At 36.0% G+C, this 19,382-nt stretch overlaps 1 protein-coding gene across 1 annotated transcript in view; it reads right to left on the bottom strand.

Moving 5' to 3' along the window:
• CLDN10 (claudin 10) overlaps positions 1–6,264 on the bottom strand; it is a 125,811-nt gene extending 119,547 nt beyond the window's left edge. Inside the window, exon 1 of the mRNA XM_043995923.1 lies at positions 6,051–6,264. Coding sequence (XP_043851858.1) covers positions 6,051–6,264 — 214 coding nt within the window. The remainder of the gene's footprint in view (positions 1–6,050) is intronic.
• Positions 6,265–19,382: the final 13,118 nt, after the last annotated feature.

The following is a 19,382-nucleotide window of genomic DNA, read 5'->3' as shown; positions in this document are numbered from 1 at the left end:
TAATAGAAATTTGTTATTTCATGTACAATATCATATGTCCTACTGGAGGTTCAGAATTTAAAATAAAAAAACAGAGCCCAACAAGTTATTGCATGTCAGAAACAAACTTAGAATGTAAAGACACCTACAGCATTAAAATGAGGGGCTAGAACAAAATTGATTATATTTCAGAAAAAATAGGGGGCAGCAGTGGATAAAGCACCAGTCCTGGATTCAGAATGACCTGAGTTCAAATGTGGGCTCAGACACTTGAAAGTTACTAGCTGTGAGACACTGGGCATGTCACTTAACCCTCATTGCCCCACAAAAAAAATGTAAAAACAGAAAATAAAGAAAAATCAGAAATTGCAATCATGATTTTTGTTGTCAACTATAAAAACAGATACTGTTAAGAGAATCAAACAAAGAAACCAGTATGCCTTAGGTAATAAAATGCCTTAGGTAATAAAAGCACAGTTCCTGGTACATAGTAAACACTTGTTGATCGATTGAAACAATTATTCCTTGTTGATTGATGGAAACAATTTTAACACTAAACATATCTATACCAAAGGACATGGCATCTAAGTACATTAAAGAAAAGTTATTTGAAATTCACAGAGAACTGGAAAGTAGCACATTAATTGTGGGCGACTTTAAATATTCCTCTTTCAGAATGATATAAAAGTATGATAAACAAGAGGAAAATTATAAGTCTGACGGAATATTGGGAAAACTAGATTTGGTAGACAATTATTGAATGGAAATATCAAAACACAAACATATATTTGTATACATATTTTAAGACAATAATAATACTTTTGTAATACTTTTGTCAAAATTGACCATATAGTAGGACATAAAGAACTCACAATTAAAACAAAAGGCAGACATTTAAAATACATCCTGTATAGACAATAACACAGTAAAATAAAGATTAAAAAAGGGAACTAGAAACAAAATATCCAGATCTGAAAGTAGAATAAATAATGATATCTTAAATACTAGGTGGGTCAAAGAACAACTCAGAAACAATCAATAATCATTCCATGAGAATAATAAATGTGATAGCATTTCAAAATATATGGAATATGGAAAGACTTATATGAACTGATAACAAAGCAAGCTGAGCAGAGACAAATCATTGTACACAGTAACAGCAATATTATATGATGATCAACTATGAATGATGTAGCTATTCTCAATAATAGAATGATCCAACACAATTTTGAAGGACTTCTGATGAAATAGGCTATTCACCTTCAGAAAAAGAACTGATGGAGTCTGAATGCAGATCAAAGCATACTCTTTAAAAAAAACTTTCCTTATTTTTCTTGCATGTTTCTTTGTTTTTTTTGGTTCATGTTCTCTTTTGCAACACAGCTAATATGGAACTGTTTTACATAACTAAACATGTATAATCTATATCAAAGTGCTTGCCTTCTCAAGTAAAGGAGAGGGAAGAGAGGAACAGAGGGAGTGAATTTAGAACTCAAAAATTATTTTTAAAAATGTTAAAATTGTTTTTACATATAATTGAGAAAAAGAAAATAAAAACATTCTAAAAATATATGGGATAAAGCCAAAGCACTCTTTAGAGGAAAATTTATATATGAAAAAATAGATTAACAAAAGAAAATTATCAGTTAGACAAAAAAAATAAATTGAGGTAAGAAGACTTGACAAAAGGGAAGCAAATTTTCCCTTTTTCAGGGAATCTGATAGTCTGATGGTTTATTTAGAGAATCTTAGAGAATCAGTGAATAAACTAAATGAGACAAATCATAACTTTATTAAAGTAGAATATAAAATAAATATGCAAGAGTCATAAGCACTTTAATAATTATTAAAATTCAATAGGAAAAGATAGAAAATGACTACAAAGTGAATAAAATATCTGGGATTTAGATTGCCAAAACACACATGGGATAAAAACAACAACGAAACAGTGTTTATAGGCACAAAAGAACACCCAAATAGTCACAAAGGAATTACTCAATGCTCATTACTGCAACACCATTATTATAAAAACTGATGATACCACCAGAATTAATATACTAATACAGGACTATACCAAACAAATTACCAGGAACATTTTATAGAATTAGACAAATCATAATGATCCAAATGGTGGAACAAAAGTTTAGAAATTTTAAAGGAAATAATAGGAAAAATAACAATAAAGGAAGTAGCACTATAAGTTCTCAAATTTTGTCATAAAGTAGTGTTATCAAAACTAGGCAGTATTGATGAAAAAATAGAAAAGTTGAAGAGTGGAACACCCCAAATGAACAAAACCTAGAAGCAAATTAATACATCATAGAGTGTTTTATAAAACCAAGAACACAGCAATTGGGATAGGGACTTTTTTATTTGCTAAGAGCCACTGGGAAATCTGAATAGTTTGGTGAAAATTAGGTTTACATCCCCATATGCCATATACCATAGTAAACTCCAAATAGACAAATTATTTGTATCATAACACTAAGCAAATAGAAGAAAGTAGAAGGTTAAAACATTCACAACTATGAATAGGAGTAGAATTCACTGATACCTAGCCCAGTGTGCTTTAATATTTCTATGTGCAATGAATTGCAACTGAAAGCAATTGGCAGCCAATGGATGTGGCTTTCACAAGCGTGCGCGCATGTGCGCGCGCGCACGCACACACACACACACACACACACACACACACACAGACAGAGGTAATATCTTCTCTCTATAATCTTTTCTCTAGAAATGATTCCACTGTCAATATGGGCAAAGGGCTATTGATTTCTAGTGTTTAAGACTATGAAATTCTGTACTTGGGATATTGAAATGTTTGCATTTGCTTGTTAACTGCAATAAAAATGATTTTTTAAAAGGATGTATTCTATTTCTTAAAAATGATATAATTTCTATTACCAAGAAAATTTCAATTGGAATAATTGGATATTTATAGAGACTAACTCTAAGTAGGTCTAACAGTGTTACACAGTAAGCACCAGCTACTATGCTGCTTGCACAGTAGAAAAAGCACTGGGTTGGGAATTAAGAGGTCTGATTTCTAGTTCTGATTCTCCTACAAAGTTACTGTATGATTTGGGCTGAGTTACCTAAACTTTCTAGGCCTTTGTCTCTTAACAGGTAAAATAAGAGGATTGGGCTCCATGATCTCTAGACTTCCAATTTTAAAGTCTTCTGGTTCTAATAAATATATAGTCAGGAAAGGAAAAATTAGCAGCTAAGGAAGGGTTTGTATTTGGTTTTGTCTTGAAACAATGCTTCAATCTCAGAAAGTTTGTCTGACATCAAAGAAATAGTTTAAAATTACATAAAATTAAAATAATATGAGCCCATATTCATTTCCTTATAGGTGGTTGTTTTTGTTCCCTAGTTACATTTTGTTATAAAGGAAATGGGATGGCAACACTGCGCTCCAGACTCTATCATTATTATAGTTTCACTTAAGAATAAAGGAAGCACCATTAGTACCTTTTTTGGATTTGCTCCATCTTTAGAAGGAAATCCAAGATCTGTGAGTTCCCATTTCCGTTGGAAAGATGAATCATTGTTCCTGGATTTTTAAAATAGATGTATTTAGCAAACCTTACATAGAGCTTTTATAAACAAATTTGATTCTGGATGTGTCAAATACAAATTTTATACTAATTTAAGAATAGCATTTTCTGATAGCCACCTTTCCACCTATTAGTAGGCATTTGAATTGCCAGCTATATATCGAACACTCTACTAGGCACTATGTAAGGATATAGTAAAAATGAAAGAAATGGTCTCAGCAATTAGGGGAAATAAGTGAACTCAAGGAAAAATATTGTTGTGACTGGAGAATGTTTGAAGGGAGCATGACAAGTAGAGAAAGGATTGGCCTTGAAGTTAAGAAGCTGTGGATACAAGCCTTTCATGTTAGCAGTGTGACCACAGCCAACTCACTAACCTCCAATGCTGCAGGCAACTCTCTAAAATTATAAGTTGCAAATGAATCTGCATCAATGGAGGAAGTTTCAGTACTGGGAATTTGCTTCACTGATGAAAACCATAGGTCTGGACTGATCAATGGATGAATGAACAAAGAAAAAATTAAATAAACATATAAATCTGGATCATGTTTTTAACTCAGTGTTCCTCAGAGGGTTTTTGTTTGTTTGTATGCATGCACATGAATATGTAATTGCAAGCGTAAATTCCAGATAACTATTTACTGCCACACATTTGAGTATATAGCAGTGAAAGTCATATTTGTTCCTTTGTTGGAAAAACTGGTTCTTGGTAAGATTGGTAGCTCTTAGCAAAGGCTATAGCAAGGCTTTTAATAGCTACTATTGATAAAAAAACAAACAATAGTGCACACTTAGATAACATTTAGTTTCCCAAGCACCAAGAAACCTACTTCTTTGCTATTTCTACTTCCTGCCTGAAGTGTAACAGGAGGAATCCAGTGATCATCAGGGAAATAAAGATGGGAAACCATAGGAAGCATATAGACAGGCGACAGCTCCTTGACTTAACTTACTTTTCTAATCTTCTTGTCCTTAGGAGAAAACCGTTTTTGTGGGAAGAAGTCACAGAAGTAGAATTAGAATCCATTAAAAAATGTCTTAAGTGATTCACATTATATACTCATTTCCAAATAAAAATTTCTGTTTGACACTGATATTGACTCATTTGTTCACTCGAATGGTCATTTTGGCATGTACCTGGCATTTGAGGGCCTAACATGGGCATCCAAGCTTGAAGATTTAGTGTGATTGTCATTAGAAATCTCCTGACTTGAACTAAGTACGCTTTCTTTATCCCTTGGCACTGATTTTTGACTAATGACACACATCCTTGACATGAAGTCCCATAAAATATTATGCTTTAGTAACTTCTGAGTTAAAATGTTATTTGTCTCTTTCCTAAGGCCAAGGTACATTCTTACCATTTGGATATTTAAATTCTTTATCTATTTTTTAAGCTATTTCTGTAAAACATCCCATTTAGGTTATATTACCAGACCCTTGAGGTATAATTCTTTATGTAATACATTTTCTACTTATTTTAAGCTAGTAATTTCACAATATGTAAAAAAGCAGAGTGATTTTAAAGTATTTTTTGCAATGACTTAAAAGCAATGATCTAAAAGGTATTATAGCTATTTTTATATGTAAACATCTCATTTTAACATTTTCCCTCTCTCCATATACATGTTTGTTTTAGTCCATTTGTAAGTACACAACATATTTTTCTTTATAACTGAGCCTCCAAAAAAAGATATTTAATATTATCTATTCCAAACCCCTCATTTAACAGGTAAAAAAATCCAAAACCCAGAAAAGTTACATGACTTGACCAAGATCACAAAGATAGCAGGATTGAATCTAAATTCTCTGAATTCAGCACCCTTCCCTTATGATATAATGAATATCCATATCTATATCTATGTATTAAATATAATGAATATAAAAATGAACTGCCTCATTTTTATTCTCTTGTGTTGATCTCTTAATCTCTTTCTTAATAACAAATAAGAGATGCAAAAACCATGTTTACTTTACTTAAACCCTTCCCTTTTTTCCAGAAGTGTCTTTAGAAAAAGGTCATCCAAGGCTTCCACTACTGTGTATGTTAGTCTCAAGGAAGTGTAATCTTTGATCACTTATTGAAAGTCTATTCCATCATCACACCTAGATTTCTACATCAAAAAGCTTTTATACCTGAGGACAAGTAAAAACTTGCTTTAAAAAAGATTACTCCTTTCCAGATGGTAATATATTATCACTGTAAGCCTTATATTTTTTCCAACTTTGAGTTTATTATACATTCAATTCACTGGGCATTTCTAGAAGATCAGTAAGTCATTTCTAAGTTCTCGTATTCCTAATAAGGCCAGTCTTTTGTAGTGTAACCAATACAACCATGCCACACCCCTTCTAGTCCCAACCTTAAAGCCTTAATTAAACACTCAGTCTTCCAGAGCTTGCATGCGGAGCAAGTGCTGAATAGTGTTGGGGTAAAGAATAGAGAATAAGAGGGGATAGGGAGAGAAAAGAAATTACTTACTGTCCAAACAAAGATACTATAATTACCTGGTACTCTAAAGAGAGTGAGATGTGGTCTGCAATGGAAAGAACCCAATGCGTTACCTCCACAGTTCATCCAAAGACCCTGGAAAATCCAAGTGGCAGTGATAACTGATGACGCTCTGGTAGTTACTTTCCACTCATTGGACACAGTGGCAGCAATGAGAGCTCCAACTCCACCAATGCCAAACACAAGAGCTGAAATCTGGGCCCAGAACATGTCTCTTAGCTTTCTCTATGGAACTGTGCAAGGCCAAGGAAACGTTTTAGTGGGCTCAGCATGAAGAGGTTCAACATGAGCAAATTACACTTGGACAACTGTTACAGAAAGTTAATGTAAGTATGTGACAGTGTTTTATGCTCTGATGGCCTGAAGCACTATGGAGAATAAGGATATGGATGGATTTATTGAAGGCATAATAAACATAACAAAAAATGATCCCTCATTTCCCATGCTAATGTTTGCAAAAATTTGGAAGATGAGTTTTAAAGGTTTTTATTTTAATTTTTTTTCTTGCTAATACTGTAGTTAATGCTTAATTTTCAGTTAGCCTGGAGTTTAACGAACCATGCAGCCGGCAGATATCACAAAGTACAAACTCTATTGTAACACTTAAAATGGATTTACTCAAATATTTTGAAGGAAAGCAATTATATTGAGAAGATACAATTTCAGAGGCATCAACAAGACAACAAAATTCATCCCAAATGTGAATGAAATTGCTGTTTGGTTTCCTTGGACCTTTTACATCCCTATTATTTCCTTTCATTCATCTGCAATTCTACTTGAAAAAAATGATCAGCTAGTGTTTTTTCCTTGCTTTTTAAAATCATCGTTGGAGGACAGCATGGTGCTGTAGAATTCGATCCCCCCTCTGAAAGAAATAAGGCTTCCTCTTCATTCGATATTCCTTAATCACATAAGAAGCTAAATTTCCAGAAAAAGATACACTTGGATTCTAATACCATTTACCTTTAATCTCTCAAAATGTCTGAAAACCTGGAATAACATTCATTCCTGCCTTTCTCTAGCCCTGAATCAAAAGAAGCACAAAATGGGATTGCAAGTGCTTCCTCCAGGAGGAGCAGCAGTTGCTCAAGTGCTTGTGAGACACACAATTGTAGTTATAAAAGTTCACTTAGCACCTCACTTTGCCAGGCACCTAGAGTTATGAAGTCTTGACATTTTCAAAAGATGGACTTTTAGTTATTTAAGTGCAAATTGTTACCTTAGATGAGAGAACATTTTAAAGGCTCCTTCCTGATATAAAGATTATACTTTAGTGTGTTAAAAAACCTCTTGGTTCGTGGGGCATTCCTTCCACTGACAGAGTTGACAAGCCCTTTGTGACTGGGAAAATAGTTTGTTTGAGTTGCTGCACCCGGAAAATTATGTGATTCTGGACAAGTCCCTTCACCTCAATCAGTTTCAGTTTCTTCATCTATAAAATGTTGACAATAAAAGCACCTTTCTCCTAGGGTTGTTGTGAGGATCAAATGAGATAACATATGGAAACAAAAGACATAGTTGCATGTCTTTGGAGCTAAAAACTGTATCAGCTGAGTTCCCTACAATGATGAAATCACAGTTTGGTATCCCACTAAAATCTTAATGTTATTCTATATTATGATTATAGCTACTCTGCAGAAAATTCAGAAATGTTCTCCCTTGCCAAGTGGATTTTCTATTTGGTATACTTTTCTAAAAAGGCCTTTCAATGTAAAAGACTAGTGACATACTATAAATAGAATATATTTCTCATGAATCAATGACTTAGAATCACAGACCTTCCAAGCAGCAACCTAATCCAGCCTATACCTAAAAAAGAATTCCTACCATCACCAGATTACAGAACTTGAGAGTTCCAAGGGACCTCAATGGCCAATTAATCCAACCTATTCACAAAGAGAATAGATGATACCCATTAGAACACACCTGATCAGTAGTTATCCAGTCTCTGCTTGAAGTCCTCCTAGGAAGAGGGACTTACATCTTCTAGAAGCAGCCCATTTCACCATTATACTTTTGGACAGCACTAATTATTAGATAGTTTGACATCATGGCTAAAGTGGTTGCTTTGCAACTTCTATCCTTTGTTCCTAATTCTACCTTCTGGGGCCAAAAAGAACAAGTCTAATCCCTCTTCCATATGACAGATGCTATTAAGAAACTCATGAGTCTTCTCTGAGCCAAACATAACCATTTCCTTCAACTGATTCTCATGTGACATGGACTCAAGGTTCTTAACCACCCTGATTGCCTTCTTCTAACTGCCTAGCTTTTTAGGGTATTTCTTAAATTGTTTTACTCAGTACTGGACACTGATGAGTTCTAATGAGAACGGAGTGTAGTGGGACTTGCACCTCTTCTTTCTTGAAAGCTATATCTTTTTTAATGTAGCTCAAAATCCCATTAGTTTTCTTGGCTGTCACATTACACTTATTCAATAAGTCAGATCTTCAATATCACTGTTAAGTTTATATCCCAAAGACATGCCAAAAAGAGAAAAAGACCTATTTCTACAAAAATATTTATAGCAGCTCTTTTTGTGGTGGCTAAGAATTGGAAATCAAAGGAATGCCTATCAATTGGGGAATGGCTAAACTAGCTCTGGTATATGATTGTAATGGAATAGTATTGTGATATAAGAAATGACAAGCAGGATGATTTCAGAAAGGCCTAGTGAAGTGAGCAGAACCAAGAGAATGTTGTGCACAGAGCAACAGTTTTGATTGATGAAGAACTGTGAATGACTTAACTATTCTCAGCAATATAATGATCCAAGACAATCCCAAAGGACTAATGATGAAGCATACCATCCATCTCCAAAGAAAGAATTGATATTGATGTAACATAGACTGAAGCATGCTATTTTTCACTTTCTTTCATTTTTTTCTTTTATTCAAGTTTTCTTGTAAATCAGAAAAACAGAATGAATATAATCATCAAGTGATTGAACAGAAAGAAAACTGTGATTTATTGTTAGTTTCTAATTGGAAGTATTATATTGATCTAGCAACCTTATCATTTGATAAGATTGAGTTATCCATTTACATTAAATAATAATAGATTCTTACAAGAGTAAGCCTTAATTCTTACACAATAGCATCCTAATTATTTTTGACACTCCTTCCCTGAATGAACTTTGGCAAGTCACATAACCTCTCTGAACCTCAGTTTCCATATCTGTAAAATGAGGGGAAAGTTGAACTAGATAATCTCTAAGGTTCCTTCCAACTCAAAATTATGGCCCTATATTTACTATGATAATCTTTCCTGCACTCAATCAGATTTCCCCCTTCATTTTTTTAATGTCAACAATTAAATAAACAATTCTGGGCCCGCAGAGGCTGGTTTCCATCTGGTGTCTCAATCCTTGTTCCTGCAACCAACTAAGGTTACAAAAGTATAATGGTGAAATGGGCTGCTTCTAGAAGTTGTAAGTTCCTCTTCCTAGGAGGACTTCAAGCATAGAACTGGTTAAATAAAATGTATGTAAAGAATAGGGGATGGACTAGCCCTTTTGGTGAAGGTAGTTCTCACAAGACATTTCTTGGGTTAGAGTCTTTTTATATTCTTTATTGTGTGAAATAAACTTTTTCCTTTCCATACCTTATTAGGTAGGTACTGGCAATGTATCTAAAGACAAGAGCTAGAAGTGAGATAAATTCATATATTTCCTTGGAAAACTTTGAGTCAGAGAATGTACCATGGAGCCCTGATTGAACTCAATTGACATGAGATTGCAGATTGTACTGTAATGTAGGGACCAATTTTTAATTGGGGAGTGTTAGCTAAGCGGCTTGCTGCAATATTGGGGCAAGGAAGGAGACTGACAGACTCCCTCAAAACAGAGCAGGATTTATTTAACAAGAACGAACTTAAAAAAAAAACCACAAACAGGATCAGTAGGATTAAGAGAAAGAAAATAAAATGGGGAAAAGGAAATTATATAACCTGAACAACACCACCACCCAGGAATCAGCTGAGAACACACAGCAGCATCCTGTCGCCTTCCAGCTTCAAGCTAGAATGGTGAAAAAAACCTCCCTTCTTCCCAGCAGACCCCAGGCTGATCACACACAGGCCCCAGTCAATTGGCTGGCCTCTCTGATAATCACATGACTGCCCTCACTGGGCTTCCAATCATTATAATTTTGCCAGGCCCATGTAGGCCTCAGCGAGTGGTGATGATGTGAGGTGCCAGCACCATGGCTATGGCTACAACCAGTGGGTGGAGCACCATGTGGTTTACGGAGCCCCAGGCCAGTAAGCATGCTGAGGTTTGTTTTTTTTTAATTCCAGCCAAAAGATGGGGTCATAAAAACCTCAAATAACAATTAATTCTTTACAATAAGCTTCTTGAAACTCTGAAATAACATTTAGTGAGCAGGTCTTTCCCATCCTGTACTTATGTAATTGATTTTTTTTTAATATAAGTGCAGATCTTTGCATTAATTCTTTGTACTACATTTAATATTTTTAATTTTCATCCATCATTTCAGCATATTGAGTAATTTTGGACCTTTATATATTAGTAATCACTCCCGGAATTGTACCATCCACAACTTTGACTTCTATATCTCCATTGAAGTCATTGATAGCATTTTTTGAATAGGACATCATTGTGGACAGAACCACGTCCCATGTCTATAGCGACTGCCCTACAGACCATCGTCGATTAAGCAATATTCTTTTTTTTAATTAAAAACAAATTTTTTTTGTAGGGAAATGGAGGTTAAGTGACTTGCCCAGGGTCATACAGCTAGTAAGTATCAAGTGTCTGAGGCCGGATTTGAACTCAGGTCCTCCTGACTCCAGGGCCGGTGCTCTATCCATTGTGCCACCTAGCTGCCCCAATTAAGCAATATTCTTTGGGAATATTTGTTCAGCCACCTATGAATCTACTAGCCTTGTAGATTCAGTTACACTGAGGTGCAACTAAGTTGCTAATGATTATTTTAATATCTTTATCTGTCATGAGGATATTTGCATTTTAATGGGTATATTGTGTCTTAACTCACAGAAATTAATCTCTATTGCAAGAATTTTAGGGATCAGCAACATTTTGGTGGGAAAACTCTTTGGGGAATCTCCCCAGTTCCATCTAAATCATGATTTATTTTTGACTAACCAACTGATTACTCTTCAAATAACAAAAGGAACTTACTGTTGAATCTTTCAGCAGGAAACCAACTATGCAAACATTATGTCCAACAAATATCTTGTTACATATTACCAAACACAAGTGAGAAGAACCGGAAGCCTTCCCTGTTTCCACATTCACCCTAGGTAAGCCACAACTGTTTAACTTGAGAAATTCCTCAGCTGTTTTATCAATCTGGAGACTGTCTATAAGATAAAATACAAACTCCTTAACCTGGCATTTAAGACTCTCCAGAAGCTGACTCCCACTTACCTTTCCAGGTTTATTTCATGCTCTTTCCCTTCATGAATTCTTTGCTCCCATGCCAACCTAGACTATTGACCATTCCCTAACTTTGACAGCCTATCTTCCCTCTGATATTCTTGTAAGCTGTTCCTCGTGGAAGGGATGCACTCTTTATTGAATGAATTAATGAATAAATGAATGAAAAAGCATTTATTAAGTGCTCTAACTCTATGCCATGCACTGTACTAAACACCAGGGACACAAATATAAGTGATATAGTTGCTACTATTATGGAGTTCATAATCTAATGAGGGGCACAACCAAATAGGTGCATTCAGTTGCAAGGCAGATGGAAAAGCCTGTAAGTACTAAGTGGCAAATTGTTGTTGTATCGCCTTTCATTCTCAAAGAGGACCGTGACATCAGGGTGATGTCATGACTTACACTGAATTGGATCTAAGTGAGGGAGGGCTATACAAGGTCACCAACCTCACTCTTTCCTCCAGAGCCATCTGGGTTCAGTGGCAAGATATATATCAGGATGACTGGAGAGAGCCTTGGATGTTTTAAGGCAATTGGGGTTAAGTGACTTGCCCAGGGCCACACAGCTAGTGCGTATCTGAGGTGAGATTTGAATTCAGGGCCTCCCAATTTCAGGGCCAGTGCTCTCTATTATACCACTTAACTGCCCCGAGGGGGTAACAAGGTGAATGACAAGGCTCAAGGCTATCACAGGCCAAGTTACAGAGGGTATAGAGGCAGGGCTGGAAGAATCAGAGCTCATCCCAGGGTGTGAACAGCAGTGTTTTCTGACCAGCTTCCCCATGGAATTGGGGCAGCCACTGGGGTGAGAGGAGATGGTGAGGGGAAAGTAAAATCCCATGCAGATATCTAAAGTTACTGAATTTGACTTTTTAGGTCTCTTTGGGATAAAAAGGTATACTCCTGACTATAATGTCAGCAGGTATGGAGTCAAAATCTGCTGCTGGATTCCTTCCTTTATGGAATTTTTAAACTTTTTTGAGTACTGGTAGGTACAGCACTAAATATTTCCATCTGTCTATTTTAATTTACCAGGACACTCCTTGTAAGCAAATCATGCCAGTAATATGTATCTTGACATCTATCTCCCAACATTTTATTTTAAAGTTGACATTTGTTGAAATATGAAATATGTTTTTTACCACAAAGTATAAGCCATCCTTTTGCAAAAGTAGGCATGTATTTTGGCAATGCAATGCACTTCTGGTAAATCTTAGTCAGGCATATGCTACAGCAAGATTTTGTTTGGATATATTAATTGAACTAAAGGGTGGCTGCTTTTACCTTGGTTTGCCTCTAGGTGGTACTTGTGCACCAATAACACCATATTATACTAACAGCTGACATCCCCAAATCACAGAATCTCAGACCTCAGAAGTCTGAGGCTTGAAAGGAACCTCGGAGAATATGGAGCCAATCTGGTGCCTAGTTAGCTAGCTAGTATTTGAACAGGAATTCTCTCTATGGTATGTCTGACAAGGGGCCAAGTCTGAACACTTCTGGTGAGGGAGAACTCCCTAGCACTTGCAATTCATTTCACTTTTGTGTAACTAGGAAAATTTTCCTGACAGTAAGCCCCAAGTTGTTTCTTTACAATGTCTACCCCATTGTTCCTAGTTCTGTTTCTGCCTTTTGGAGCCTCTTCCATTTAGCCCCTTCTCTCTCTCTCTCTCTGTATATATATATATATATGTGTGTGTGTGTGTGTATAAAAATATATTATATATATGTGTGTGTGTATAAAAATATATTATATATATGTGTGTGTGTGTATAAAATATATTATATATATGTGTGTGTATAAAAATATATTATATATATGTGTGTGTGTATAAAAATATATTATATATATGTGTGTGTGTATAAAAATATATTATATGTGTGTGTATAAAATATATTATATATGTGTGTGTATAAAAATATATTTTATATATGTGTGTGTGTATAAAATATATTATATATATGTGTGTGTGTATAAAAATATATTATATGTGTGTGTGTATAAAATATATTATATATATGTGTGTGTGTGTATAAAAATATATTATATATGTGTGTGTGTATAAAAATATATTATATATATGTGTGTGTATAAAATATATTATATATATGTGTGTGTGCATAAAAATATATTATATATGTGTGTGTGTATAAAATATATTATATATGTGTGTGTGTATAAAAATATATTATATGTGTGTGTATAAAATATATTATATATATGTGTGTGTATAAAAATATATTATATGTGTGTGTATAAAATATATTATATATATGTGTGTGTATAAAAATATATTATATATATGTGTGTGTATAAAATATATATTATATATGTGTGTGTATAAATACACACACACACATGTGGACCATGACATCTGAATGAGGTCATGACTTGCACTGAATTGGATTTAAGTGATGGAGGGCTGTGCAAGGTCAGCAACCTCACTTTCTCCTCTGGAGCCATTTGGGTCCATATTATACATCAGGATGACTGGAGATGACCTTGGATGTTTTAAGTGACTTGCCCAGGGTCACACAGCTAGTAGGTGTCTAAGGACAGATTTAAACTCAGGTCTTCCTGACTCCAGGGCCATCACTCTATCCACTGTGCCAACTACCTACCCCTACTTTGCATATAATTATTCTTAATTCTATATATCCTGTATCTTCCAGTAAAAGTAAGCTTCTTGAGGGCAAAAGCTATTGTTATGACTTTGTCTTTGTGTCACCAACATTTACCACAGAGTAAGCCCTAAATAGTTACTATTACAATTGAATTGGAGCAGTTAGGTGGTGCAGTGGATAAAGTACCAGCCCTGGATTCAGGAGGATCTGAGTTCAAGTCTGGCCTCAGACACTTCACACTTACTAGCTGTGTGACCCTGGGTAAGTCACTTAACCCTCATTGCGCCACCAAAAACAAACAATCAGTTGAATTGAATTAAATTGAATTGTGTCTGGTCCCCTAACTATCCTGTTAGTGCTCTTTCAGATATGCTTTTCCAGAAATACTCCTCAAATTTGGCAAGCAAAATGAAATACAATACTTGTCAATATAATACGGTCTGGCCCTTCATTATCTTTATCTTTTTTTTGACTGCCATATCAAAACACTTACCATATGATATCTCATGTCTTCTTCATGGTCACCTCTGAGGTTGGTGCTTAAGAGATTATTATCATTCTCAGTTTATAACTGATGCCGCAGTCCCTTTCTGGCCATCTCCATACACCACATTGCACTCTAGCCATCATCCACATCTTCCCCTACATATACTCTTCCCTAGGTCACCAGGCTCTGATTGGTGAGCCTTTGACTTATCTTATTCAGAAGCAGCCTCCATTTTACTTCCTGGACATGTCTAGACCAGGCCACCAAACAGATGACCTTTTCAGCTTTTTTTTTTTTATGCACTGCCTTCCACCATTAGGATGTAAGATTATTGAAGGAGGGGACTATATGACTTGCTTATATTTTATAGCATGGTGTTTGCCACATAATAAATGCTTAATAAGTGTTATGTCTGTTTATCTCTCCAGCTGTCTACTATTTGAAACATTCATCTTCCCTACCATTCTCCTTTTCCTATCATGAGTTCCTCCTAGGGTCCTCATTTTGGAGAGGGGTTCAGATTGGCCAAACTTTGTTCCTCTTCCAGTTGTGCTTCTGATTTTATTGACTTAGCCACCATGTCCCTATGTGGGTTCATGTTATTCCCCGTCTCATTTCTAGCTCCTTTTTGTGTTGTCTTCCCTCATTCTAATATAAGCTACTTGAGGCCAGGCACTGTCTTTTTGCTTGTATTTCTATTATGAGTGCTTGGTACACTTCCTAGCACATAGTGAGCACTGAATGAATCCTTTCTTCCTTCCTTCTTTCCTAGAAGCTTGGTAACTTACCCCTGGTTACATAGGTAGTAGACAATAGAGAAAGATTCAAATCCATTTTCTTTTGTCTCCAGTGTGCCATGGTAACATACTTCATGGTGATTGAATGTGTGCTGTTGTGTTCCTCTATTCGGATATATTCAATCATAGTCTGTTGAATAGGATTATAGGAACCAAGCCAAATGGCATAATGCCTAGAGTGCTGGACTTGAAGTCAGAAAGACCTGTGTTCAAATTCTGTCTCAAACACTAATCAACTCTGTGACCCTGGGTAAATCAACTAATTTCTTTCAGCCCCAGTTTCTCCATTTGTAAAATGTGGATGATAATAATGGTACCCACTTCACAGAACTGTTGTGAGGATCAAATAAGACAATCTATGTAAAGCGCTTTGCAAACATTAAAGTGTTACATAAATGTTAGCTATTATGATTATAGGATCATAGATCTAGAGTTGTAAGGAACCTTGGAGGTCCAAATCCCTCTATGTTGTAGATGTTATCTACTACTATTTCCCCCACAACATAGGTTAGGGCTCTACATCTCCCATTCCACCCTCCACATTATACTTTAGTTCCATGCCTCTTCCTTTTCTCCCTCAACAGAATTATTATTACTTTTCCCTAAAAGGCAACAGAGCTATCCCTGGGTCCTGACCAGCCCTTACTCCTTTGATGCATATTCCTGACTACCTAAGTTCATAAAAACTACTTGGAGTCTGGGACTCTCAGATTTGTTGGGTGCCTGGTACCATACTAGTTACCAAACTCTTCTCTGCTGACTGGATGCATTTCCATAAATATGTGAGGGAGGCCATGTCTACCAAAGCTGATATTAAGTGCTACTAAATCTAATATCTTTTCTTTTTTTTTCTGCAGGGCAGTCAGGGTTAAGTGACTTGCCCAGGGTCACACAGCTAGTAAGTGTCAAGTGTCTGAGGCTGGATTTGAACTCAGGTCCTCCTGAATCCAGGGAAGGTGCTTTATCCACCGCGCCACCTAGCTACCCCCTTGCTAATATCTTTTCTAGGTGATATCTAATTAAGCATTTTTTGTTAGCTGGATCTACACTGAACCTGAATTAATAGGGTGCTGACATCAGACCTGCCCCTAAGACCCAGGAAAATTAAGTGACTTGCTCACACAAGTATGCATTAGCAGGTGGATTTGATTCAAGGTTGTCCAACTTTGTAGACAATGCTCTTACACAGACTCCTTGTCAAACAAATTAACAATGCAAAAAGTGAAGCTTTAAGTGTTTTTATGAGAATTGAAACAAATGGACCATAAAAATTTTAAGAGTAAAATACTGATACATGAACTTGAGAGTCTCTATACATCTACCCATCTCTCCATTTATTTATCCATTCATCCACCCACCCACCCACCCATCCACCCATCCAACTATCCATATTTCTCTATGGAGTCCTAGATCCCCATTGTTATTTGTGAGTCAGTTGTTTGAGTTACACAATGAAACAACAGGATAGTCTCATAGTCTATGAAGCACACGGAAAAGAGTAGGTTTATACTATTCATGCCCTTGTTGGTTAAGTTATGAACCATGAATATGCCCCAATTAGGGAGAGAGGATCTCCAACAATGGTCAGGTGTTGGCATTCCAGCCTTGCACTAGGAAAGGTCCCTTTCTCTTGTGTCACTCCCCAGAAATGTCCCCAAACCTTCACGCTGTGGACCAGTGGACACAAGGCAATTCACATGGCTACGTTGACAGGGGTTTATGGGGGATAACTACTCCATAAAACACAGTTTATAACAGAGTAATGGAACACACCTGGAAACAGGCCCCAGCAACACCCAGCTGAAGGAATGTGGAATAGGAATAGTTAAGTTTGTGACAGGCCACCATTAATAGGACCATCTTACACTTTGACCATTCCCCTCCCTTGATATTTTGTCATTCTTTAACTGCAGCCTGGGAAAATAAAACCTGCATCTCTTGCTAATATTTGAACTTTCACGCCAGCTCCTACTTGATGAGGCCTGCTACCTTTAGCCCTACTCTCTGCCTCTCCTTAGTCTCTTAAGCTCCATCATATCCCTGGACCACTGGGGGAAGCAGGTTTTTTTTTTTTTCCCCCAGATCTTTCCTTGTCCCAAAACCGTGCAATATTTACTTGCCTCAGGAAATGAACAAAAACTTCAGACCCCAGAAGTCTCCATAGATTCACATTGTTCCTCCTCTATCTTTGGAGATATCATATATCTTATAGATATCTTCAGATGTGGTCCACACCCAGCATCCTACCCTATTACCCCACCAAGATGCAGAGGTTTATCAAAGATCATGTCAGCAGAATGCAAACTCTGGCAGGTCAAACCAAGTTAGAAATATTCCCCCATGGGTCTAGAAGAAATGTCTTTCATCTCAATTAGTCAATAAACATTTATTAAGGACCTACTATGTGCCAAGCACTGTGCTAAGCCCTAGAGATAAAAAAGAGGGAAAAGATAGTCCCTGTCCTCACACACTTATAATCTAATGGAAGAGACAACATGCAAACAAATATATACAAAGCAAACTATATACAGGATAAATAAATAATAATAAAAAGAAGGAAAGCCCTGGGTTTAAGAAGGGTTAGGGAAGGCTGACATCAGTGCTAACTTTGAATGGTTTCATAATTAGATGATTTTTTTTTGCCACAACAACTTTAAAGAACAGGTGAGTTGTATTAGTGGTAAATATACCCACACATGGATAAATCATTAATTATCTAATTAATGTTTATTAAGTACCTACTATGTGCTGGACAATATGTCAGTGTTGGATCAAACCGCAAATCCTTCAAATAGCTAGGTGTGCAGTAATGTATGTATGTATTTGTGATTTATACTTTATTGATTTCCAAAAGGGGTAGCAGCCTCTGCATTTCAAGAAACATATCAGAAAAGCACTTCCAAACATCATAAATATTATGATCCTTATTTTGAGAAGGAGAAATGAAAACACATTCTTTTTATGTAATCTATCTATCTAAGGCTTCTTAGGAAAACCCAAAGCAAGTTCATTTATTTCTGCTAAGTTCCGCCCATTGAACTCTACTACCTCAAACCCACTGTGGTTATGGGGAAGGGAAAGCCCAGACTTTGCTGAATAATCCAGCATAGATTTACCAGAAATAGCACTGTACTTGTTTGCATTTGCTTTTTTTTTTTCCTTCACCACAGAGGTGAAAGGTTTAAATTAATCATTTTAGCAACAGGAAGTGGCTGTTTGCTATTGTTTTGTTGTGATATATTCAGTGCAATTCAGTAACTAACTAAACACCTCACAGTGTGCAAGGGACTGTGTTACGTGCTGTAGGTACATAGGCAAGAAATAAAAAGCCCTGTCCCCAGGGACCTTACATTTTATAGAAATTTATCATTCAACTTGAAAAAAAAGAAGGGAAAACAGAAGTGGTATCTTACAGCATCATGTTTAGCTGTAGATCTGTTTTTCAAATTGATTTCTAAAGAAGTATTATTTTTAACTTACAGAACATCAGAATTTCAGAATTGGAAGGAGCCTTGAGGGACATCTGGCCCAAATTGTACCTGATGAATCTCCTTTAAAACCTCCCTAGCAAGTAGTAACTTTGCCTCTATTTAAGAAACAGGGTGGTTCAGGGGAAAGGTTATGGTAACAGAGATCCTTTGTTGAGATCCAGATTCTGCCATTGATTAGCTGCTCAACATTGGGGAAGTCACTTCACCTCTCATGTGTAAACTGATGGGGTTAGACTACATAAACTCTAGGAGCCTTTCCAGCTGTAAATGTTTGACCTGTACTGATAAGGAAATCAGCACTCAGCAAGGCAACAACTTCCACTTTTGTAAATATCTAATTATTATTTTAGCAATTCTAAAGAATAGCAATAAACAATTAAAAGCAAGGATTCCAAAAAGAACAAATAAAATATTACTTAGAATTTGGGTGATATTCTAAATTTTGGATATTTTAAAGGTAATAAAACCCCATTATATAAGCAGGTCCTACTTTAAAGGAAATG

The sequence above is a fragment of the Dromiciops gliroides genome, chromosome 3 (genome assembly GCF_019393635.1).
Source record: "Dromiciops gliroides isolate mDroGli1 chromosome 3, mDroGli1.pri, whole genome shotgun sequence".
NCBI lineage: Eukaryota > Metazoa > Chordata > Mammalia > Microbiotheria > Microbiotheriidae > Dromiciops > Dromiciops gliroides.
The sequence above is the reverse complement of the archived record's forward strand: the minus strand, read 5'-3'. Positions and strand labels throughout refer to the sequence as shown.